This window comes from Sceloporus occidentalis, unplaced genomic scaffold, assembly GCF_023333645.1.
Source record: "Sceloporus occidentalis isolate IW3139 unplaced genomic scaffold, rSceOcc1.0.p SCAF_205, whole genome shotgun sequence".
In the NCBI taxonomy this organism is placed as follows: domain Eukaryota; kingdom Metazoa; phylum Chordata; class Lepidosauria; order Squamata; family Phrynosomatidae; genus Sceloporus; species Sceloporus occidentalis.
Genome location: NW_028317185.1, coordinates 109,915 through 136,474, shown reverse-complemented (window position 1 = coordinate 136,474; position 26,560 = coordinate 109,915). Strand labels below are relative to the sequence as shown.

The 26,560-nt window shown below is 44.2% G+C and overlaps 1 protein-coding gene across 1 annotated transcript; it reads left to right on the top strand.

Moving 5' to 3' along the window:
• Positions 1-5,106: 5,106 nt before the first annotated feature.
• On the top strand, positions 5,107-21,008 carry LOC149277912 (non-receptor tyrosine-protein kinase TYK2-like). The gene is made up of 23 exons (XM_089502535.1): positions 5,107-5,284; positions 6,388-6,511; positions 7,242-7,386; positions 7,529-7,692; positions 7,810-8,185; positions 9,676-9,873; positions 9,979-10,136; positions 10,412-10,529; positions 10,769-10,949; positions 11,280-11,398; positions 12,311-12,478; positions 13,016-13,103; positions 13,710-13,837; positions 13,990-14,125; positions 14,296-14,447; positions 16,180-16,330; positions 17,046-17,143; positions 17,362-17,554; positions 18,532-18,650; positions 19,045-19,217; positions 19,569-19,686; positions 19,865-19,975; positions 20,874-21,008. Exons 1-23 carry the CDS (start codon positions 5,107-5,109, stop codon positions 21,006-21,008), a joined length of 3,531 nt encoding a protein of 1,176 aa, XP_089358661.1.
• The last annotated feature ends 5,552 nt before the right edge of the window (positions 21,009-26,560 follow it).

The following is a 26,560-nucleotide window of genomic DNA, read 5'->3' as shown; positions in this document are numbered from 1 at the left end:
TTCCTGGACAACCAGGGCTTTTGTTAAAAAAATAAATAATAATAATAAAAAAAATATATATACCTGGTATTTCCATTTATTTTGGTATTTATAGGGTTAAATTTTTTAAAGTGTGATATGTAGGGATTGGGCCCTTAGAGAGGCCAATAAAAGCAAAAGCTCTGAACAAGACTATACATTTTTTTGAAATTTGCAAGCAATAACCCCCCAGCACTGTATACAGTAATAACCCTCCCCCAGTGCTGTATACAGTAACGACCCCCCCCAGCGCTGTATACAATAATATAACCCCCCCAGCGCTGTATACAGTAAATAACCCCCAGCACTGTATACGGTAATGTTGGTCGCCATTGACAAGAATGTGCTATCTAATTTTTTTTCAATAAACTCCCTTTATCTGCAAACCTGGAGGCGGCCATTGTTGTCGGTCATGTGATATTTTGGTTGACTTTCCCACCTCAAACACCACACTGATGCTTTATGGCAATGCTAATGAAGTCTGATCCTCCATAGACTTTCATTAGTCAGAGTGTCCGACTGTGTGATTAAGACTGAGCCATTCCGTTTGCCACAAAAAGTCAAGGTGTTTGTCTAGTAGATTGGACTCGGATAAAAGAGCGAGAACTCATAGAAGTGGCTAATATGCAGCTATCTGAAAACATTACATTATGCAAAAAGGAAAACCGCGCAATACTATTGAAGACGTATTTTTATTTTTACTATAAGTAAAAGTAAGAAAATAATTGCTGGAAGTACCCTGTCCTGGGGGAAGAAAGGAGTAATTGTACCTCTTCCTGGAGCTCCGGGACATTTGGCAGCTATGCTAAGCCTTGGGTACATAATTTCCCCACCCCGCTATATACACATCGGCTCATTAGCTCAGTGGAACTGTTAGTAAACAGGGAAACCACCAGCCGCAGCACTTCCTGTCGCTCGCAGCGCAGGGCCCTTTAATTTCTGCCCACCAATGAACTATGCGGGAAGGCTGCAGCAGTCAGCCAATGGGTCGTGTGGGATGGGCGGAAGTGGGCGTGGTCAGTGAAGCAGGTCCTGCCTGAGCGACGGTCGGACTGTCATCGAGTTCGGGCCCACGAGAGCGGATACAGCGGGGGTCATGTGACCTGGTGCAAGGTAAGCCTGGTCCCTATAAGTGTATAACCATATAGGTTTCGTTATCATTTATTGCGTCCCTGTTTATTACCCCATACGTTCCTTATTGTTTTGCTTCGTTATATAACCCTATACGTTATTGTTTCTCCAATTAACCCTATACTTTCCTTATCCATAGCCTCTTTACATAACCCTATAGATTCCCTATCATGTATTGCTTCTCTATATAACGCTATAGAGTCTTTATTATGTATAGCTTTGCTACTTAACCCTATAGCTTCCTTGCTTATTGCTTCTCTATATAACCCTATAGATCCCTCCTCATGTCTTCTGTCATCTATTTAATGTACATTGATAATTATATCCTTCACATACATTAATTTATAGATCCCTCCTCCTCTTTAACAGCTCTCAGTCTAACCCAGTATTTTCCACCCACTCTTAGTTTCTATATAACTCACATCCTTATATAACAGCTCCTGTATATTAGGACATCTGCCTCTCGTACTCAGATTCATGTGTTTTGGGTTTTTTAATAAAAAAAAACAAAAAAACACCCCCCCCCCAACTTGACATATTTGGAAATCTGTTTACATTGTGCAGCGGAGATGATATTTGATCATCTTTGTATTAATGACATTGTTACATATTATTTTTGTACTGTAATGGTATATAATATAATGTTATAATATTATAAAATATGTGTGTGTGTGTATATATATATATATATATATATATATATAATGTAATAGTATTATATAACGTGATATATTGTAATATGTAATATAATTTAACAGTATTGTAATTTATAATATGCATATATAATTTAGTAATATGTAATATATAATGTAATAGTATTGTAATATGTGATCTATATAATGTAATAGTATTACTTGGCAGGTGTACGTCTGATGCCTGAATTACCCACGTTAGCGGTTATAGTACAACTCCCATCAGTCTCAGTAGCCCTGTTGATTGGTTGATAAGCCTTTCAGGGTATGATCTAAGCTTATTCTGCCTTTTCCCCTGGCATTAGGCTGTGAGTCACCCCAGGGCACTTCTGCATCATCTCTCTGATCGATTTGCTGTCTTGTGTTAACCTTTTCAATGCCATGTGCCTTTGTTAGACACAGTATTGAATCACTCAAGCACACCCCAACTATATATATATATTATATGGAAGAAGATTATACTATATAAGTGAAGAATTTGATACAGCGAGGGAATCAAACATGCATGGGATAGACATACAGAACTGATTCAATCTTTAGTCTGAAAAACGGGCTAGTCTGACTAGACGGTGCGACTGGGTCTGATCGGCCGTCACATTGTATGTTTCTATAAAGCGTGTATATGTAAAGACGTCTTGCTGCGTGGATGCCTGTGTGGCTCCCTTTGTGCTCCCTGCTTGGCCTACGTCTCATGGCGACCGCTCCTGTGTAACGCCGCCGCTCCCCTCCCACCCCATCTCCGTATCACATCTTAACATCTTCTCTTCCTGAATACTCCGATGCCTCGTCCTTATAGAATGTCCGGCTTCACGTATATGTCACGTATATATATCTGAGCCAGACTAACGTTTTATTCTGGGGTGTGGGGTTAGAACGCACCGAACATCCTTGCACCTAAATCACAGTATAGGAGACCACAGTGAGGATTATATATAACATCTATAACATATATAACATTCATATATATATATATAAATTACACTACCGTTCAAAAGTTTGGGATCAAATTTTCTTTTTTAAAGAAAAGCATATTTTCCCCATTAAGAAATGGATCAGAAATCCAGCGCAGACAGGGTTAATGTTGGAAATGACTATTGTAGCTGGAAGCGGCTGATATATATATACGGTGTGTGTGTGTATATATAATATATATAATTACACAGTAAGATGCATTTTGCCCCAAGGTTTGTAGGACCGCGGCTGGTGAGTGCATTAAAAATAATTAAAAGAATGTATCGTGTGAACCTGTAGAGATCAGAGTAATATCAGTAATAGGGATAGGTTTGATCAGTGCTTCTGGGGGATGTGGTTACCCAGAGCGAAGGGGGAATACCCGGGGTGGAAAAATCTGGGGCAGAAACGACATAATCGGTGAATTTGTCATGTGCCGTAAAGTCTGCCTTTTGGTATTTTAGGGGTCAGGTCTGTGTTATGTGGGAGCATGAGCCAGCTTGTTGGAAGCGTAATAATATGCAGAATATATAATATATCTGTGTGTGTATAATATATCTCTGTGTGTGTAATATAGAATATATCTGTGTGTGTATAATATCTGTGTGTGCATAATATAATAAAATATATCTGTGTGTGTATAATATAATATTTATCTGTGTGTGTAATATAGAATATATCTGTGTGTGTATAATATAATATTTATCTGTGTGTTTAATATAGAATATATCTGTGTGTATAATATAATATTAATCTGTGTGTGTGTAATATAGAATATATCTCTGTGTATAATATATAATATATCTATCTGTGTGTGTATATAATATATAATATATCTATCTGTGTGTGTATGTAATATATAATATATCTGTGTGTGTGTATGTAATATATAATATATATATATATAATATATAATCTGTGTGTGTGTATAATATATAATATATCTATCTGTGTATAATATATCTGTGTGTGTGTATGTAATATATAATATATATATAATAATAAATCTGTGTGTGTAATATATAATGCATGTGGTATGTTTTTATTATTATTTTGCTGTATCTGTCAGCGCAGTGTTTTTTGTTTGTAACACACACGCAGTTACTATTACTTTCAGCTTCTGTTTTGTAAATTTGGACATTTTATGTCGCATTTCGCTGAAGAAAACTGTGGAAAACGTCACACGGAAGTGCAGCGGAGAGGAGGCCGCTGACCCCGTGAGCTTATAGTTGAATTATGTAAGAAGGGATTGGCGTCTCCGCAGCGGGTTAACAGCTCTATGGGAAGGAAGACAGTCTTCTTGGTTTCGTAACATGGAGAGCATATGCACTACCCAACTTTCTTTATTTAGGGGAGCCAGTCCCTCTCTGGCACCCAAACTTTTTTCTTTTCTCCCCTGACTTCCCTCTTTTCCTGGAGTATTTTTGCGATATTTTATTTTGGTAACTAGGGGGTTTCTGCCGCACTCTCATCAGGGGCTTGGTCTGTCTATTTGCTTTAGAAAATGACTTGTTTGTTTTTTATTGAAGCCGCGGAGCTTCAGTGACTCCGCTGTAAAGAACTAAATACGTGAGCGGTGCCATTCGTGCCGGAGGGCCACGGTGGGGTTTTTATTTGTATGGCGCCAACAATATCCGTAGCGCTTCTTCCAGTCCGTACGTTCAAAGGGCCCTGGCAGACTAAGATCAACTGATATGTTAGGCTCAAACGCTTACACTCTAGAGTGAAGGTGTTCCCTTGCTGTGTATTTGTTCTGCAAACTTACATGACCTCGGTGGTCTCTTATTCAGGATCTACGCCGTAGCTATCTTTGTTTTTTTTTGTTATCAAAAAGCCATTTGGCCCTTGGTCTTGTGTACATGGCAGCCTTACACCTACCCCATTCCCTCGCATAATGAATCTCTACCACCTCTGCTAGAAGACTGATCCACTTATCCACAACCCTCTATAGGTTTTACCGTCAGACCAAACTAAAATAAGCACAGCAGACAAAGATGCATCTTAGTAGTTCTTCATGGCGGGATAGTATTATTCAATGGTCCATTCCACTAGTTGCTATGGCGATAAGACCGTGTTTGACACTTTGTATATATACCGGGAGTACGGTATATAAATAAAATCATTCTTTTGGGTTTGAGCTTTAGGTTTTTAGATCCTTTTTATATTCTCCGTGATTTAGTCGGGGGTCTTCCAGACATTCCGGAGGTCTCTTTATATAGTAACGCTGTTATTTACCCGCTGCTGTGTAACAAATCTTATAACCGTCTGTGATTATCCCTCTACAGAGCCGAGATCTGCCCCCCCGCCCTGAGACATGGCTCTGTGTCAGTGGGCAGCAAAACACCGGAACCCGGACATGGAAAGCTGCAGCTTCACGGGGGTCGGCCTCCGCGTCTATCTGTACTGGAGCAACAATAAGGAGCATTATGTGAGCTTCACGCAGCAGGAGAGCACGGCGGAGGAGATCTGTATACACATCGCACAGAGACTTGGTAAGGAGACCACACAGGAGGGGGCTATGGGGCATGGAGTCTGTCCCTCCCCCCGCAGGGTGACACAGACAGGAGGGGGCTATGGGGCATGGAGTCTGTCCCTCCCCCCGCAGGGTGACACAGACAGGAGGGGGCTATGGGGCACGGAGTCAGTCCCTCCCACCGCAGGGTGACACAGACAGGAGGGGGCTATGGGGCACGGAGTCTGTCCCTCCCACCGCAGGGTGACACAGACAGGAGGGGGCTATGGGGCACGGAGTCAGTCCCTCCCACCGCTGGGTGATAGACAGGAGGGGGCTATGGGGCACGGAGTCTGTCCCTCCCACCGCAGGGTGACAGACAGGAGGGGGCTATGGGGCACGGAGTCTGTCCCTCCCACCGCAGGGTGACACAGACAGGAGGGGGCTATGGGGCACGGAGTCTGTCCCTCCCACCGCAGGGTAACACAGACAGGAGGGGGCTATGGGGCACGGAGTCTGCCCCTCCCACCGCAGGGTGACACAGACAGGAGGGTGCTATGGGGCACGGAGTCAGTCCCTCCCACCGCAGGGTGACACAGACAGGAGGGGGCTATGGGGCACGGAGTCTGTCCCTCCCACCGCAGGGTGACACAGACAGGAGGGGGCTATGGGGCACGGAGTCAGTCCCTCCCACCGCTGGGTGATAGACAGGAGGGGGCTATGGGGCACGGAGTCTGTCCCTCCCACCGCAGGGTGACAGACAGGAGGGGGCTATGGGGCACGGAGTCTGTCCCTCCCACCGCAGGGTGACACAGACAGGAGGGGGCTATGGGGCACGGAGTCTGTCCCTCCCACCGCAGGGTAACACAGACAGGAGGGGGCTATGGGGCACGGAGTCTGTACCTCCCACCGCAGGGTGACACAGACAGGAGGGGGCTATGGGGCACGGAGTCTGCCCCTCCCACGGCAGGGTGACACAGACAGGAGGGGGCTATGGGGCACGGAGTCTGCCCCTCCCACGGCAGGGTGACAGACTAATGTAATTGAAAGATGACACCAATATTTTTCATTCCCTGTGAATGTGTCTGTATTTAGCTGATCCGTGTCTGATATACATTTACATGCGTGTGCTCCATGTTCTAGGCATTACCCCGCTGTGCTACACGCTATTTGCGCTCTATGACATTCAAGAAAAATATTGGTATCCACCCAACCATGTTTTTAAGATCTCAAAAGACATGAAGGTTCTCCTCCATTTTCGCATGAGGTAAGCAGCGTTTTTACTTGGGGTCATTTAGCTGTTTTTAGGGAAAACAAGCAACTTTCTGGCTGTAACTGGTTTTCTAACCATCAATTAGCCTTAAACTTATACTTGGATCAGCGTGATGGGAGTGATAAAGGGCCATTGGAACACGGGAGTGATGGGAGTGATTAAGGGCCATTGGAACACAGGAGTGATGGGAGTGATTAAGGGCCGTTGGAACACAGGAGTGATGGGAGTGATTAAGGGCCATTGGAACACAGGAGTGATGGGAGTGATAAAGGGCCATTGGAACACGGGAGTGATGGGAGTGATTAAGGGCCATTGGAACACAGGAGTGATGGGAGTGATTAAGGGCCGTTGGAACACAGGAGTGATGGGAGTGATTAAGGGCCATTGGAACACAGGAGTGATGGGAGTGATTAAGGGCCATTGGAACACAGGAGTGATGGGAGTGATTAAGGGCCATTGGTACACAGGAGTGATGGGAGTGATAAAGGGCCATTGGAACACAGGAGTGATGGGAGTGATAAAGGGCCATTGGAACACAGGAGTGAGCGTTTCTTTCCAAAACAAGGAAATGTCTACGTGACCCCAAACTTTTGACCAGCCGTGTATAGAAGTTCTCCTCCTCCTGTTCTACGTGAGCTTTTCTTATAGAGCGGTCTCTCGGCTCCTGTACCGTTCCTATAACGCCCCATTTGTGAGACAAACCTCACCTTTTTGGTGTTTTTAGGTATTATTTCAGGAACTGGCACGGCATGAATGAGAAAGAACCCCTCGTTTGCCGAAATATCCCAAAGAGCAACGAGGAGAAGAGCCAGACGGAGCAAGCAGAAGCCATCCTGGACTTGGCATCGTTTGAATATCTCTTTGAACAGGTACTTTATTATATAGGGAATGACAGGGCGACGCGGTCAGTTGGGAGCTATGGGACATTTATTAATTTATTAATATTTATATTCAATTTTCATGTTAATAGAAATATCGCTTTTGTGTTCCATGTCTCGGGGGGGGTAACAGGGCAAGTATGACTTTGTGAATGACGTGGTGTCGCTGAAAGATTTCTGGACAGAGCAGGATATCCACAGATTTAAGAACGAGAGTCTGGGCATGGCGGTGCTGCACCTGTCTCATATCGCCATTAAGAAGAAAGTGTCCTTAGAAGAGGTGGCAAAACAGGTCAGGTGAGTAACGCATGTGCCCTTCCTTAAACCGGCACTGCATCAGTCCAAAACCGGTCGTTTTTATGTGAAAATACTATATGTGTCATTCTTATACTTTTTTGTGTCTGACCTTTTCAGCTTCAAGGAGTGTATCCCGAAGTCGTTTTGCCGGCAGATCCAGCAGAACAATTATCTCACCAAATTCCGCATGAGGAACGTCTTCAAGAAGTTTGTCCGCCACTTCCACCTCCACACCGTGGGTCCGGGGAAGCTGAGTGAAGAAGACGTTATGTACAAATACTTGTCCACCCTGGAAAACCTGGCCCCGCGGTTCGGCTCGGAGATATTCAGGGCATTGTCCCTGGAGCTGCCGACAGACGGGGAGAAGCTTCCTCTCTACATCAATGGGGGCTACATGGACCACTCGGAGACCGTGAACCAAGAGCCCACCACCACCCACGTGGTCATGGTGAGCGGAATGGACGGAATCAAGTGGCGGGAATGCAAGGCGGAGGTAAACTAAATGTCCCACTCGGCAACCAGGGGTTCTGGGTGATGCATCATGAGTTGAAATGAAGCGTTTTCTGGTTTCTTCTCATCATTTTGATCAGAAAATATTCAAAATTTGACTTGAATGTGAAAAGGTCGGGATTACTGAAGTTTCACGTCAATGCGTTTGGTCTAATCCCAATGAGCTAGGACCCCGTTTTGGGGGGGGGGTCAATAAGGATGAGCTCAAGTTCTGAGGAAGGGTGAAAGGGAAATGTAGAGCTGGACTTGACTGTGTCCTTCAGCCATGGAGATCCCTCCGGGTTCAGCTGAAATTCCCATGGACAGCTGAGTTTGGGAGGTCCTCATGGTGGCGCCCATTGATCGCTGCGGACGTAGGCTTGTGTTCGCCTGTATTATTTATTTATTTTTAAGGGAAGGGGTAGCATTAATTGTGAGTTTTCTCACTTTATCCACTATGTAACATGTATACAAAAAACAAAATACTGTCTGCGCTTCTCACCCTAATAAAGTTGGCAACAAATATATAAACATAATATATAAACATAATATAAATGAGAGGTGTTGGTTATATGAATTGGCCAAAGCATAATTAAGCTCACCGGCCACGTCAAGGCACACTCTCAATAGGGCGAGACCCTACTCTCACCTCCTACATAGTGGGCACACAAAGCAGTTTATACGGCTACCAAAACCAGATTAATGTGTTGGGGGAGGTGCAATTAAACCTCCTCCCATTTAACCCCTGGACAGCAAGCTGCAACCAGACTAATGAGGAGCCAACATTTGCAGCATGCTCACACTGTTTGGTAGGCCTCATATTATACATTTGTATTATTTGAGCCTGAGACTAGCTTAGCGCACCGACTTTTTTTCTTTTCCCTGTTTGCACATATTTGAGGTTGTTGGCTCCTCATTAGTCTGGTTGCAGCTTGCTGTCCAGGGGTTAAATGGGAGGAGGTTTAATTGCACCTCCCCCAACACATTAATAAGGTTTTGGTAGCCGTATAAACTGCTTTGTGTGCCCACTATGTAGGAGGTGAGCGTAGGATCTCACCCTATTGAGAGTGTGCCTTGACGTGGCGGGTGAGCTTAATTATGCTTTGGCCAATTCATATAACCAAAACCTCTCATTTATATTATGTTTTTATATTTGTTGCCAACTTTATTAGGGTGAGAAGCGCAGACAGTATTTTGTTTTTTGTATACATTGTACAGCCAACACACTGTATTTGCAGAATGCTCACACTGTTTGGTAGGCCTCATATTATACATTTGTATTATTTGAGCCTGAGACTAGCATAGCGCACCGACATTTTTTCTTTTCACTATGTAACATGTAGAGCTTGACAATTTTTGTATTTTTTTTTTTTTACCCCAGTGCTGCGTAACCTAGGATTATCCAAATATTTTATCACTGGAACCACTTCTCCGGAAACCAATAAATAATAGTTTTTTTTTTCTCTCCCCCCCCCCCCCCCCCTCGTATGCTAGGAAGCTGTTGAGAACCCAACCCCAAAAAATTACTTCAGCAAAAAGAGCCGGGCCAAAGGGCAGAAAACGGCCAAAACCCAACAGGGGGCGGAAAGGAGCAACCCCAAGTGGCTTCCGTTCTGTGACTTCCAGGATATCACCCACATCGTGATCAGCAGGAGCAGAGTCAGCGTTAACTGCCAGGACAACCGCTGTCTTGTGAGTGCCTTGCGTCTAATCGATGACGTAACGAGTGATAAATGACGTCCGTGTTCCGTGTCGCCGCGGCCGGTGGGGCTGATTTTTCCGGCCTCTGTCTTCCAGGAGATAGTTTTACCTTCGTACGAAGAAGCTCTGTCCTTCGTCTCGCTGGTGGACGGGTATTTTCGACTCACGACGGATTCAAACCACTATCTGTGTCATGAAGTGGCCCCTCCTCGGCTGGTGATGAGTGTTACCAACGGGATTCACGGCCCTCTTCAGTAGGTTGACCTCCCCATCTTCTCCCTTCCGCCTCCTCCTGTTATCCACCTTTTGCTCCAAGTCATAAATACATAAAGAGTTTAAGAAGAGGGACGTTTACTTTATGGAGAGGGTGGTAGATACGTGGAACAGTCTCCCATCAGAAGTGGTAGAGGGACAGGCATAAAGCTATTCTGAATTTAAAATCAGATAAAGGGCTGAATATGTCTGATCTGCCATCAAATTCAATGTTTCCTTCCCCCGGCCCTTTTTTAACCCCTTCCTCCGACTCCAGGGAGCAGTACGTGGTTCAGAAGCTGAGGCAGGAGGGTCAGGAGGACGGACTCTACGTTATCCGCTGGAGCGCTTTCAATTTCAACAAAATGATCATGACCGTGAAGAGAGCCAACCAGGTGCCGATATATATCTAATTATTATTATCTTTTATTTATATGGCGCCAACAGTTTACGCAGCGCTTAACACAATCCATATATTCAAGGGGTCTGACAAGACGAGAACTGACAGACTAAGACAAACCGATACATTAGGTGGAGAGACTCGGCTCACAATCTTGATATAAATCGTTCTTATATCCGGCATGCGTTGTTCTGTCGAGGAAAGTGAAATGTTTCTAAACCTCTCCTGGAACAGAACAAGGATCTGGGCTCCAAGCAGTTCCGAATCGAGAAGAAGGGCGACTCGTACGTCCTCGAAGGGTGGGACCGAGGGTTCCCGAGCGTCAAGGAACTGACGGACAATCTGCGGGGATGCACCCTGAAATCCGGAGACGAAACCTTCTCCGTCAAGAAGTGCATTCTGCCCAAATCTGGAGGTAAGCTGCCTAGCTGTCTGCAGGGGGGTCCTGCTTAGTTACCCCAGTAGTCGCATTAATTGGTGGGTAACGGTTTTGTCCATAAAGTCCTTTTGGGGGGCAAACGGTCGATAATGGAAAGCCTAGCAGCCAGGCTTACTTAATCATTACGTTGTTGTTGTGTAGGGATCAACTGCTTGAGTTGAGTGAATTTAAGTATAAAAGATGATTCTGGGTGTAAAAGTGGATTTATTACTCATTGGAACCATATGAAGCAGCGAGGGCGATAAGACGCCATGTTATATGTATTTGCTTCCACCATACGTCGATGATCTATTTTCACCGCACTAGAAATCTCCAACCTGACGATTTGCCGGAGAGGGAAGAACCGCGGAGAGAGCGGGGCGTCCAGGAACCTCAATCTGAGCCAACTCAGCTTCCACCAGATCCGCAAGCATGAAATCTTACAGGTTTGTGTGCGCCGTAGAGTGAGAGAGAGAGACACACAAAATCCCAGACACACAAACCTCACTTCTAACGCAGAGATTACTTGCCATGGGATGCTCGAGCATCCCTGTTATATGTTTACACTGCCGTTCAAAAGTTTGGGGTCACTTTGAAATGTCCCCATTCAAGTAACGTGAAATGGATCAGAAATCCAGCGCAGACGGGGTTAATGTTGTAAATGACTATTGTAGCTGGAAACGGCTGATTTTTTAATGGAGTATAGATTCCTAGGCGTACAGAGCTATATTCTGTGTGCAAGGATCTAGAATTAATGATGGCGGAGAAACCCAAGGAGTGGTAAAACCAGCTTCATTTTAAAGGAGGGATGACGTGTAATTCTCAAGGTCCTCTGCGAATTAACAAACCATTGTACTTGCTGGTGCGGTCGCAGCGGGGGGTCTAAAGCCCCCCAAATCTCTGGTCCATCGGAGATAAGTCCCCCAAACTCACACTGCTAGGTCTTGTTGGGGTTTAGCCGTGTGTTTGCAGGCGGGATTAGGAAAGATAAAGTTCTTCTTCTTCCCCCCGGCTCCACTTTGCGTGATGAAGGGCCATTAAAGGTCTTGAAGAAGAAGCCAACCCTTCGTAATGCAGATTGAGGCTGCGCATAATGCCTGCAAACTCAACGTTTAGTACGATAAGCCCCAGTGAGTGTAGCAGTGAGTGTAGCATCTGAGTGATCCTCAGAAGAGTAGCCTTATTGATGCCGTTCTCAAAGCAGAGCACAGGCCTTGGAGATGGTATGTACGGCGGTAAAGGGCCGGTGCTTGTTTTGGGTTTTTCTTCTTGCTTGTATACTCCGTTATGGAAAATCCCTTCATTGGCTGCAAGTTTTATGCACCTTTTTTTTTTTAAAGATCTTTCTCTCTCCACAGAAAGCCCACCTGGGCCAGGGTACCCGGACCAACATTTACGAAGGGGTACTACTGGTCAGCAAGGGCAGCGAGATTGAGGGCTACGAGTCCGGCGAGTTAAACAACAACTCCAGCGATTTGAGAGTGGTCCTAAAAGTACTGGATCCAAGTCATCGAGACATCGCGCTGGTGAGAGCCGAATGATCCGCAGACGATGCTCCATACTGGCAAAGGACGTCGACGTGCTTTATCATATGCAAATTAACTAAGGTTACATATGGGGACGACGCATTAGTAAATAAGAAGATACCGACTCCTTTTCCTCTCTTGATTTTTCTTCAGTAAACGGATCAGATTTACTGGTTTCTACTTATATCCCAACAACCTTAATGACAAAGCCGTACATGTACGGGCTCGACATGCATTGTTTTCAATGGGTTTAGGGACCGCCCATTGTCCTTAAGGGGTTAATCTGTTTCTCCGTGGTTGTTTATGTTCCCCTAATAAAATATCTTACTTAATTTCTGGCACGTCGGTCCTTGTGAACTACGTCTCCCATGATGCTCTGCATGTTTTAGCACGTGGGGTGACAGAGGTTGGCCATCCCCTAGTCCTTCTCCATAATACAATGTTGTTTTTTTTGTTTCCAGGATCGACTGGTTTTTGTTAACGTTTGTTTGCTCGTCTCTACGCGGTCTAACACTTTCCTCTTTTAAATACCCTAAGGCTTTCTTCGAGACGGCGAGTTTGATGAGCCAGGTCTCCCACATTCACCTGGTGTTTGTCCACGGAGTGTGCGTACGGGAATCTGAGAGTGAGTTCATCTCGTGCGACCCGATTGTTTACTGGGTTTAAAAGACAGTTCTTCCTTCCATAAAATATTTGAAACCCTGCTGTCTCTGTTTGACTCGGGGAATCTCCTTCTTTTGGGCTTCCCATTCAGGAAGTTGATGCAAAGCTGCAGGAAGTCACAAGTGCGCCATAAAACTGCTTCCCCCGTATCATATCTTCGGTTCTTTGAATATTTGTCTTAGTGTGCATGTTCTAAAACTCCCTTTTAATATGGAAACATGTATTTATTTTTTGGGGGGATAATTGTCAAATATTCTTTAATCTCAAATACCATTTGCTATCGCATCAACTTATTTAAAAAAAAAATACCTGTTTTCTCAACATAAAATCAAGATACCCCAGCAGTATTTACTTTGTTCACAAATCTCTTTCAAGTCATGATATCGTATCCGGCATTGTTACCTGTATAATTTGTTTGATCCTCCTGTGTTGAAATAGGGCAAATATTGAATAATTTCAGATTATTGTTGCAGTCGTGGTCCTAGATTGTAAGTGACTTAGTTATTTAAAGACTCTCGTGATATCAAAGGGTCGTGCTGGTAGCCTAATCTATCTTATCTCCTTAAAGATATCATGGTGGAGGAGTTTGTCGAACATGGCCCTCTAGACGTCTGTCTACGTAAAGACAAGCTGCAGATCACGGCCGGCTGGAAATTCACCGTGGCTCGGCAGCTGGCCAGTGCCTTGACTTATCTGGTATGTTACCCCAAGAGAGTTGGGTTGGCTGACGTGTTTCCTTTTTAATGGACCATACCAAGTGTTTTTTGGTGGTGGGGGGGGGGTTTCAAATAGTCCCCGGTGGATCATTCCATTTAAATTGGGAATCGCTTTGGATTTCATCTCTGCAGGAAGATAAAAATTTGGTACATGGAAATGTCTGCGCAAAGAATATTCTACTGGCCAGGAAAGGTCTAGAAGAGAACTCGACTCCATTCATCAAGCTGAGTGATCCTGGAGTGACCTTCACAGCGCTGTCCCGAGAGGGTATTACGTTCTTTATTCTTCTATACATTTATTTATATATCCTCATGCAGAGCGGCTGTGATGTGAAATGTTAATGATGACGCGCTTGTTAGCGTGGAGGATACCTGCGTCTGTCGTTAGGTATTGCCAGGCTGCTCTGTATGATCACGGCCGTGTCTTTGCTTTCGCAGAGCGGGTGGAGAGGATCCCGTGGATCGCTCCAGAATGCGTTCAGAACGTCTGCCGTCTCAGCACCGCTGCCGACAAGTGGAGCTTTGGGACCACGTTGCTGGAAATCTGTTTTAACGGAGAAGTCCCCTTAAAGGAGCGGACTCCGTCTGAGGTTTGTGCTGAATGATTTCGTCCATATTCCGGGGCTTCTGTGAGAGTACAAGGCGTCCAGGTCCAACAAACTGGCCTGTTTTACCCCGAACGAGCGTAGGTACAGATGACCTACTGGTCGCCCGGTCTTTGTTCTGCCTCTCTAGCGAGGGGAAGTGGACTCCACCAGACCCGGGGGCTCCATCCTTTAAATAGATCTACTTCTCATTTAGTTAATGGTTCCCAGGGGTGAGTTTTTTTTTAATTAAGGTAGCATTTTGTTCGCTTGTTCTTGTTGTATCTGATGACCAAAGACACTCAGTGCTGAAGACCATAACTTCTTCTACAGGACGCTGTCCTTGTAGCTCAGAAGCCGGTACACAAGTGAGAAACACAAGGTGTGGAAAGGCCTGTCGAGGAAGGATGTGAAACAAAGTCTCCCTTTATTATATTGTAAAATCTGCATACATAGAAACATAGAAGTTTCCCGGCACCTCATACCCGTCTGGTCGCTCGTTTCTCCTGCTGTAAAGACCTTAATCAGTCGTTGGTCTCGTCTTAGATTCAGGAGCCGTATGCCGATCCCATGCATGTTTAAATCTCCTCACTGCATTACCCTCTACCACTTCTGCTGAGAAGTCGTCCCACTTATCTACCATCCTCTCAGTACAGTAAAACTCCTTTATTTTCTATGTAAGCCCCTGACCCTCCACTTTTAGAATATGACCTCTTGTTTAAAATTTTCCATTGCTTTGAAATGCACGTCTCTGTTTCTATCATATCTCTCTCTCTTCTCTTCCACAAATAACCCTGTATAATGCATAGAGAGACCAACGGGGGGGGGGTTCTACAAAACCTCCCCACATTAACTATATATTATACAGGGTCAGGTGATCCTTCATAACGCAATCGGGGTATAAGAATGTCCAACTTATCCTGCAAACTCCCGGTTTAGTGAATCCGCCCCTTAAACGAGAAAAATATAAATGTAAATAGTTGTAAGAAGGCCGTGCGAAAATATTTTACAGGAAGGCTGTTTTATTAATAGAAATGGAGCGCATTAAGATCCTCTTGTAAATCTTTTGAGTACGCGCTTGAAATGTCTTGTTGACTTTGGCAAATTTATATCGATATTAAAACTAATTTTAAAGTTCTGGAAAATGCCTCGGAGAGCTCAGGTTGTTCCTGTTCTGGCTACGCAGCCGGCACCTGCTTGGTTTCCAGTAAATGTGTGCGTTACGGTGTGTTCTAGATCACGGGTTTTTAGATCGTTTGGTTATTATACAAAAAGTTGAGCAATACAGCCGCGGCTGAATCTGTTTAATACCTGACTGCGGCGTTGGAAGCCTAATCCCGCTGAATGGCCGTTCCCTCTCCATTTACAATTCTTTCGTTATCTAAAATGTAGCTGTTTTTTTTGGCCGGGATCACCTAATTGTCACGTGAAACAAAAGCAGGCAGTCATGGGTTGTTGCCATAGCAACTGATTAAAAGTTTCTTAAAAGTCTCTGCTTTTATGTGATTAGACCTTCAGGGGGGAAAAAATAAAACGGCAGACCTAAGCATTTTGGACAGGACCTTTAAATGTGTATTTCTTTTACAGTAAAAATTAAATTCTGATGATTCTGTAGGGATGTGTAAAAAAAAATAAATAAAAAAAAAATATATATAAATGCGTTGAATGGATATATTGATGATCTCCCTATGATAAAAAAATGAATAATGAAAAGGAATTTTCTTCTTCTTTTCTGCAGAAAGAACGGTTTTACGAGAAGGAGCTGGGCCTCCCCGAGCCGTCCTTCAAGGAACTTGCAAACCTGATCGGTCTCTGCCATAACTACAACCCAGCGGGAAGACCGTCTTTCCGGACAATCCTTCGGGATCTGACCCAGCTGCAGCCTCAGGGTGAGCGAGACATTCTGTGCCTCTCCGCAGTTTTTTTTTTAAATTATATTTGGTTAGTACTTTGGGCGTCTTATAACATATGATATAATATTAAAGCTGCTGTTCCACCTAATGCGCTCAATTTCAAACTTTGTTTTAACTAAATATAGCATAACCAACATGTCGCTTACTTCTACTCAATTCCCAGATCCTCCCCGAAAATAATTAAATAATGGAATCATTTTATTTATTTACTTTTACCGGGGGGGGGGGCCTTAAATGTCATGTGACATGAAAGCAGGCACTGCTTGGTCATTGCCATATACACTGAAAAAGCATCAACATTCTTTATAACTTTTTCTCACCTGAAGGTGCGTTTGTTTGTTGTGGGAACACTACATTTAAAAAATATAAATATTTTCTAATTATTTTACACATCCCTTTTCTACGCTGCTAAAACTGAATTAAACTCATTTTGTGGCTGTGGCTCTGAAGATGTTTTAGAGGTAAATGGGTCTACCTGGTACACCACACCATATCTATAGAGATACGGCTTTCCGAAATCCATACTTTGTTCTAATTGGCCGTTGCCATTCACACTATATTTATATTTAGCTTGTAGCACTATTAGTCGGGAGCGGCTACGTGAAGCATGGTATATAGTACTCTTTGGATGGCTGCCATATTCATGACCTTCTGCCTTCATTTTTTCATTTCTTTTCTCTGTTACGTCTAGACCTGTCTGATATCGCCTCGATAAGTCCTGATTTTACCGTCGCCGACCCCACCGTGTTTCAGAAACGTTACTTGAAGAAAATTCGGGAGCTGGGAGAGGTACTCTGCTTTTTTTGGTTCTTCTTCTAGTTTTTAGTTGAACCCCCCCCCCCCCCGGATTCCATTAAAACCCTACCATGCTATTATTGTTCCAGCAGCACAAGTAGGTGGATCAATACATCTGAACCCGTAGCCCAAACTCATGATAACTCGTGAAATACCCGACCATGACTCGGGATGACCTGTAATCATTTATTTTTTCCCTCCTGCTGTTCCAGGGCCACTTTGGGAAAGTCAGCTTGTACTGCTACGACCCCAATAATGATGGCACTGGGGAGATGGTGGCCGTGAAGTCCCTGAAATCTGGATGTAGCCAACAGCTGGAGATCAGTTGGAAAGGGGAGATAAAGATCCTGAAAACCCTGTACCATGAAAATATCGTGAAGTACAAAGGCTGCTGCAGCGAGCAAGGTGAGCGGAAAAATTACAAATTGTATTGTCTTACGGTATTTTTTCCCTAATAACTATTGGTTTTGGTGAGGCTGAATTTATTATGTATTTAGTTAAAAAAAAAAATAATAATAAATCAATAAAAAAATTATATATATATATATATTTATTTATTTATTTTTTTTAATTATAAAACATTTTTTTTTTTTGTAGAAAAAGAGACACAAACATTTAATTATTTTATTTATTTATTTTAGAAAATGTATCCTCTCCTAAAATTCCGCCAATGCCGTCTTTAGCAGCAATAACTGAAATCGATACTTAGTATACCGTAGTTATTGATCGGTATTTCATAGAGCTTGGATGAATTTTAGATCATGCCTCTGTGAAGAGCTGCTTTCCTTCAGTGACATTTGGGGGTTTTTGAGCATGAACTGCCCGTTTTCAGGTCCTGCTACAGCATCTCAATGAGGTTCAGCTCTAGACTTGGACTAGGACATCTCAAAACATTATATTTCAACCATTCCCAAACCATGGCCCTGCCATCAGCATTCTTAACCGTTGGTATAAAGTTCTTCATGTGGAGCACAGCATTTGATATAATGGGTCCCGTGCCACCTGGACATTTTCCACATTAGACTTATCTGTTCATAGAAGGCTCTTCCAGAACTCTTGAGGCTCTACATGCGCATTCATGTCCTTCTCATAGGGCAGGGGTTTCTACCTTGCCTCTCTGACCTTGGTTGAGGCAGGAGATGCCTCCAAATCTCTGAATGTTCTTCCATGTTCTTCCATGCTCCTTTGCTCTTTGAGAGATTTTGTAAGAATAGCCACACTTAAGATGATTCTCTGCCAAACCTTCTCCGTTTGGTTAATACGGTATTTCTAGAGGTTGGGTATAACATTAAGTTGTATCGGTTATAATGCAGAATGTCACGCTTGTCTATATTTCATAAATTTGGGGTATTCACATATAATCTTTCTGTCCCTGTCTACAGGAGATAAAGTTGTCCAACTCATTATGGAGTATGTCCCCCTGGGGAGCCTGAGAGATTATTTACCGAAACACAACGTGAGCCTGGCACAGATATTACTTTTTGCCCAACAGATCTGTGAGGTGAGTAAGTAATCAGAAGGGATCATGTCAAGTGACTCTCGCAATCCGAGGGAGAACGAGAGAATGTTTTGGTGCTACTCAACCAGAGGGGACTCTCTGACTCGTGAGAGTCTATGGAGGAAAGGACTTCATTAGCATTGCCATAAAGCATCAGCTCAGCGAGGTGTTTGAGGTGGGAAAGTCACCCAAAATATGACCGACAACAATGGCCGCCTCCAGGTCTGCAGATAAATTGACACAAACCCACCTTTCTGTATCATTGTCATTTAATAAGAGTTCATCGGATGCTATACTGATTTGCAGCACCTAATTTTTTGTAGGAACTCGGCAATCTCTCATAAAATTGTCATGCGTAGCAGGGACTCCCTTAAAACGCGCATTTCTTTTCTTTTAGGGAATGGCTTACCTTCACTCTCAGCATTACATACACCGTGACCTTGCTGCCCGGAACGTCCTTGTTGAAAACGAAAATGTGGTGAAAATTGGTGATTTTGGGCTTGCCAAAGCTGTCCCGGAAGGTCATGAATATTACAGGGTCAGAGAAGATGGAGACAGCCCCGTTTTCTGGTAAAAAAAGAGGCTTAACAGTGGATCTAAAAAAAAAAATCTTATCTAGCGCTCTGTATTATACATAATGTTTCTACTTGCATATAACCTGCACTGACCGTGTCCAATAAACTAGTGGCCGCACCACCTGCCCACCTTGGTCTCTCTGGCCGACATTTTGTCTCCTAGTTAAAGCTCCTGAACCGCCTGCGTTCTTCATCATCAATGTAGTTCTCTTCACCTTAGTGAGGTTTGCTTGGTTATGGAGACATCTTGCACCAACCAGGCGTTCTGTCCTTCTTCAGGCTCTTCCTCCCCCTACGGTTGGCCATTTGAAGGCGATGACCCAGCAAGGGCTCTTTTGGTTTGCAGGTACGCCACGGAGTGTCTCAGGGAGTGTAAGTTCTTCTACGCGTCTGATGTGTGGTCATTCGGGGTCACCCTCTATGAGCTCCTGACTCGATGCGACTCCTATCTCAGTCCTCCCGCTGTGAGTATATCATTTCTGTCCCCATAAAGGAACTTGGGAATTAAAGTTTATAAGGGGTCTGGAAGGTCTTTGATAAAGCGAGTTTGTAGCACATAAAACACGCTCTTCTTATGTTACGTGCAGCGGGTGAAGGTGTGTATTTGTTACCCGTGTACCTAGTCTCTCCTCTTCTGTGTAGAAATTCATAGAAATGATCGGCGTCACTCAGGGGCAGATGACCGTCGTTCGGCTGATTGATCTGCTGGAGAGAGGTCAGAGGTTACCACGTCCTACAGACTGCCCTCTGGAGGTAAGTGCGCATTCCGGTCCGTGTGTATATACATTAAATACAAAATATAGATATATAATGTATGTGCGTCAAATGAAAACTCAATGAAATAAAGATTTTTAGCTAAAATAACCACTTTTGGTACAGCGTGTGGAGTTGATGCATGATCTCTTGAAGGACAAAAGCCCTCACTATGGCTTGAGATATTTCCTAAGACTTGCTTGGGTGACATCACAAGCTGCCATCACCTTCCTTGCTCATCCACAAGTGCTTTGTCAGCTGATATTGAGAGGATTCTATTTAGTAAAGGTGCGGTTCCACCTAAATGAAACATTAGAAGCATAATGCCTAGCCCTGCTGAATGCGCAAACAATGCCCAGAAATTTATTTTTGGCATGTACATTTTTTCTTCATTTATAATATTTGCTGGGAGCACTCAATTACCATGTGACACAGAAACAGCCACTGATAGGTTGTTGCCATAAAATGGCAAGAGCAGAGCTCGTCTGTATTGCTGTGAAGCAGTGTGACAACTTGTAGAGTCACCAAACTCCACTATAACGCACCCATAGTTGTAGCTCCGAAGTGTTACATAGGTTATATTATATACATCTATATTATCAGGTAAAGGAGACGACTTTCATCTTCCTGCATTCAGTATGGGGAACAGAAAATTTGACGGCAGATCAGAACCATCTGGCCGGCGCCGTCTTCCTCTCTGGGCACATCCTTAGACCACAGCTAATGTCCCTCAACTACTTTTGGGGGCTTCTTGGAGGTTCATCAACCTGGGGAAACTTGCAGGGCCACAAACTTTACATGTGTTGGTGTTTCATACTACATAGTTAATGAGACATGGGGAAATACGTCCTTCTTCAGTGGGTGAGGCCACTGGTTTCATTCTTCTCTCTTCTGGCAGATCTACAAGATCATGAAACACTGCTGGGAGACTGAAGCCAGTTATCGGCCATCTTTTATGAACCTCATCCCCATACTGAAGGCCTTCCACACCACCTACTCCACGCAGGCCCCGTCGGTCTTCAGCCTGTGCTAGACCCTGCGGTGCGTATGGCGGAGAGGGGCGAAGGGTTGGGAAACTAAATTTTATGTAGAGAAATTTCTTTGCCAGCCTGGTGCAATTACCAAAGCCAGCTTTAATAGATTAGATCGAAAAGGCCAAACGGTTTAGTATATTTTTTTAATTATTATTTTAATTTTTTTTATTTTTTTTTGTAGGGCTCGGAAAGCGGAAGTGCTAAGCCAGCAGTCTATACAAGATGTGCTGTCTGCGACCGATAGGATTCCCGCCTGCGTCGTCAACCTGGGGCTCGTGTGTCTGCCGGGCTCCGACCTGGTCACGTCTGAACTCCGGAGGTCCCCCTAATCTGTTGCGTCGGTTTCTGGAAATCACGAGATGAGACTGTAGTGACACAAACGGTGGACATGTTTTATTTTGTTTTTTTATTTTATTATAAAAGTGCAATAGGACTGCCAAAAAAAAACAAAACACACTTTCCTCTCTAGAATGCTAGTCCTCTCTATGGTAGAGTAGCCGGAATCCTACCAAAGAGGGTAAAGCGGTGTCCTCTCGTTAATGAAGCGAGTTACGGGGTAAGTGACCCGGGTAAGGAAGATGTATAAGGGGTTGCCACTGAAAACTTTTTTCTATTATAAAACTGTGAATACGTTTTATGAACTCCTTCGGCTCCCCGAGGGCCAGCGGGGTTAGTCGCGCCAGCGTCTTCATTTAACTTTCTCATTTTAATAGATTTTTTCGCAATGCATGCTACGCATCCGATACAAAATAGGCAGATGATCCAGTACGTCGCATTAGAAAGCTTCGCTGCAAGCCAATTCTGTATAGTGTGTGTGTGTGTATGTATGTATGTGTGTGTGTGTGTGTGTATATATATATATATATATATATATATATATATATATACACACACACACACACGTTTCCATATGTGTGCAAAATAATTCCAGCCTGTGAATGACGTTGTTATTAGAAATGCCATGTCCTGGAGAAATAACGTGCAGTGTTGCCTGGATTTGCACCTATACCCCCTGCTAGCCAATTTTCCAGCTTATGTATAGGTAAAAGGGGTAAACTGGTAAAGCTGCTGAGTGTGCTATGGGTGTGTAATTTTATAAAATCACACACTAAAAAGTTGAATGTGTGCCCAACCATAAAGGGTTAAGTAAACCAGACTGGGCTGGGCAGGGGAGCAATTGAAAAAGGACCGGCCCACCTTGGCCACGGCTACCTTGCGTAGGCAGGACTGTGACCCGGTGGAGGGTTGCTTACACAGTGTGTGTGTGCGAGGAGCTGGAAAGAAGGCTTTGGGCCAGTTAATGGGTTGAGTGGGTGAGTATGTATGTATGTATGTTAGAGTGAGTGTGTGTGTGTGTGTTGGCAGGAAGAGTATGTTAGCACGAATGTGTGTGTTAATGTGACAATGTTAGCGCGAGTGTTTAAGTTTGTGTAAGTGGGAGAGCGTATGCGGCTTAGTTATGGGGGCCAGTGTGGGGCCACTTGGCTTTACCTGCCCCCCACCCCGGCCAGAAGGTGCAAACCCTCCCCTGTAAGGACTATATATATCTCTACTTGTACAGGTGCAATGCGCTTGCTGACAATGGAGGCTCTGTAAAAAAAAAAAAAAGTCAGGAAGAAAACAATTAAAATCACAAAAATGTATTCCAATTAAAATAAATTCTCCTAAATGACCCCGGAGGAAGCCGTATAGAGAGTGAAACGCGCCGGCTGCTTTGTCAGCGTGTCCGTGCCGTTTAGATTGTCTGGCAGAGCCGACGACCTTTGCTCACCATGTTTGTGGATATATCTGTTTATCATTGTTATATCTGTTTTATTGTCTTGTATCTTTATTTAACAGTATTATGGCCCCCGATAGGCAGGTTATTTTAGGAATATTGATTTATTTTAATTGGAATTAATATTTTTTGTGATTTTAATTGGATTAGTATATACGTTTAGGGTAACCCCCTATAGGACGGAATTCACCTACATGTCAGGGATTTCGTTATATGTCTTGTATAAAAAGGTTGAAATGTTTTTGTTATTAGGAGGGACATTGTATGGATCACTGTGGTCAGGGCCAGACTTGGCCCGCCTGTGGTGATAACACCAGTTTGCAGGCAGGGCACCAGAATCATTTTTTGTCATCGTACCTACAGCAAAGACCTCCGTCCGCGGATTAGTGGACGGGTTCACTTTAAATCCTACCAGCTGCTTGCCAGATGCACAGTACCCTCGGCACACTTCTGTGTGGTTCTGCCGGAAATAAAAACAAAACCCGTCTCTGTGTGTTGAGTTATTTCATCTCAGCGGAATGTAATATTTAAGTGACGGCATTCCTGACTCATCCATGTTATATTTCGACGTTGCATGCGTTCTCTCGGACACTCCATATGCGTTTAACCCCCGGACAGTCGGTGCCGGCTTTGTGAATGCTGCAGATGTGGGTTTTGTTCAGACAAGACCTCTCTTCTTTACAACTCCCTCCTACACCACTCACCACCACTCTCTCCACTCATCCCATACTAACTGCCTTTTCCCCTACAACCGAAGAAGAGACAGCCACTCTTCCTCTCACCCAACAACCTGTCCCCTTGACCCCATCACACCTCACCTCACAATGTCTATCGCTTGGTCCATCACTTACCCACCTATTTAATCTTTCTCTATCATCTGGAACTGTACCACCAGCCTTCAAGCACGCGCTAATCACACCAATTCTAAAGAATCCTTCCTCAGATCCCATCTGTTTGACTAACTACTGCCCTATCTCTCTGCTTCCTTTTTACCTCTAAGCTGCTGGAACGGATTGTGTGCAATCGCCTCATTAACGTCCTCTCCTCTAATTCCCTCCTTGACCCTCTACAGTCTGGTTTCAAACCCCTTCACTCCACTGAAACAGCTCTAACAAAAGTCTCCAATGACTTGCTCTCTGCCAAAGCTAAAGGTCACTACTCTATTCTAATTCTACTGGATCTCTCTGCTGCTTTCGATACTGTTGATCACCACCTTCTTCTAGACTCACTTGCTTCTATAGGCATTCGAGATACAGCTCTCTCCTGGAGCTCCTCATATCTGGCTAATCGTTCCTTCTCTGTCAACTTCTCTGGCAAGACATCATCACCCCTTCCGCTCTCGGCTGGTGTTCCCCAAGGTTCAGTCCTTGGCCCTCTGCTGTTCTCTCTTTATACTTCCTCTCTTGGCACACTAATCAACTCATTTGGCCTCCAGTATTATCTATATGCAGATGATACCCAAATCTACCTGTCTTCTCCTGATCTCTCCTGTCCGGTATTACCAGATGCTTGTCTGCTATTTCTTCATGGATGTCACAACACTACCTGAAACTTAATCTTTCTAAAACTGAACTCATTATCTTCCCTCCCTCCATCTCCACTCCACTACCTGAATTCTCTATCACCATTAACAACACGACTATCTCTCCTACTAACCAGGCCCGATGCCTTGGGGTCATCCTTGACTCAAACCTCTCCTTCATCCCTCACGTTCAGTCCCTCGCCAGATCCTGCCGCTTGCACCTAAAAAAACATCTCTCGTATCCGTCCATTCCTCACCCAAGAATCCACAAAAACTCTGGTTCATTCACTTATCATTTCCCGTCTTGACTACTGCAACACTCTTCTGGTTGGCGCTCCACTGTCTCGACTCTCTCCACTACAGTCTATCCTTAATGCGGCTGCTAGGCTCATCTTCCTTGCACGTCGCTCCTCTTCTGCTTCCCCACTCTGTGAAACCCTCCACTGGCTCCCAATTACCTTTAGAATTAAATTTAAAATCATGGTACTGACATATAAGGCCCCCCAAAACACTGCTCCCCAATAATACCCTCCATAACACTGCTCCTCCGTAGATTTCTGCCCTCATAAGCAAATACTCTCCTACTCGATCCCTACGTTCTTCCCGTGGGCTAAGGCTCTCCTCCTCACCTCTTCTTTTTCCCGTCTACAAGATTTCACTCAGGCTGCCCCATATCTCTGGAATCTACTTCCACCGAAGCTTCAGCTTTCACCCTCCCTCCCGACATTCAAGAAACATCTCAAAACCCACCTCTTCAGAGAAGCTGCACCATCTTAGCCGCTAGAACTTCCTTGTCACCGATACAACCACCGCACTACCTCTCACCCGTCACTGATACCCCCCGCACTACCTCTCACCTGTCACTGATACCCCCACACTACCTCTCACCCTTTCTCTGCGCCTTATGTTTATCACCCCATTCCCTCAAGATTGTGAGCCTGCGAGCCGAGTCTCTCCACCTAATGTATCGGTTTTCTTAGTCTGTCAATTCTCGTCTTGTCAGACCCCTTGAATATATGTATTGTATTAAGCGCTGCGTAAATTGTTGGCGCTATATAACTAAAAGATAATAATAATAACATCCCTGTGTGCGTGCGCGGAAAATGCTTCCATTCCTCTCGCTGGGAGCACTTTCCAATCAGTGGCAATAATCATGAAACCCGCTGCTAACAAAAATAAGTGATTTGTATATTTTTAATAATTCACATAAAACTACGTTACGGGGGCCGTCCGGGTAACAGCGTGCAGCAGAACCAGATTTATCAAAGAGAATACAAGGATTTATCTCGCTGGAATGGTCTGAGGCGCTGGTGTTACAGATAACCACTAGGTGGCGATAGTAGCTGATCTATTCATTAAACAAACAATACACCGAGTGTTCTATAATAAAAGTGTAATAAATCCCTCAACCCGCATATATACACAAAAAGTCTCATGAAAATAACCCTGAGAGCTGTATACAGTAATACGCACCTCAGCATTGTATACAGTAATATAACCCCTCCCAGCGCTGTATACAGTAATAGAACCCCCAGCGCTGTGTACAGTAACACCCCCCTCAGCACTGTATACAGTATTATAATGCCCCCCCCATAGCTGTATAGAGTAATACTGTGTACCGGCAAGGATATCAAGGGAGTAATAGTAAATTGTGTGTCACAAAAGGGTTAATATCTGATTGAACCCCTGGGACCTTTCTAAATGAGGTGACTCTGAGACCCATAAAATATTAACCCTTTAATGGCCCACCATTGTGGGTAGCGGCATGTCAAATGTGTCAAAATAATGACAAGTCAGGGCTTCCCCAGGACAGGAATCAGTGCCATTTGGTTATTATACACTTAGTGGAGTCACCTGAATTCATGCAGGGATATCAATCATAACATACTGGGAACCAAAGCACCAGACAGATACTATCCGATCCGGGCAGAGCATGAATGAGAGAGCTCCAGACTGAGCGACCCCGACATTTTACCCCTTCACCTGGGGCAAAACCCCCGAGAATCCTCGGCTAGGCTGATCTGTCCCCATCTATTACATGGATTTCTAGGAGGCGAAGGAAGGAGAGCCGGCAATAAAATAAATAAATAATAATTATAGAAAATATCAAGAAATGGCGCTGTGATGTTTATGTTTAATAGAAGAAAAAAGAGTTAATGAACACGAGTCAATATCACGAGTCCAGAGCATGTAAAGGGTTAATAAATAACTCGGCTGATTTATGGCGGGATCCTGTATATCAGGCCGGAACC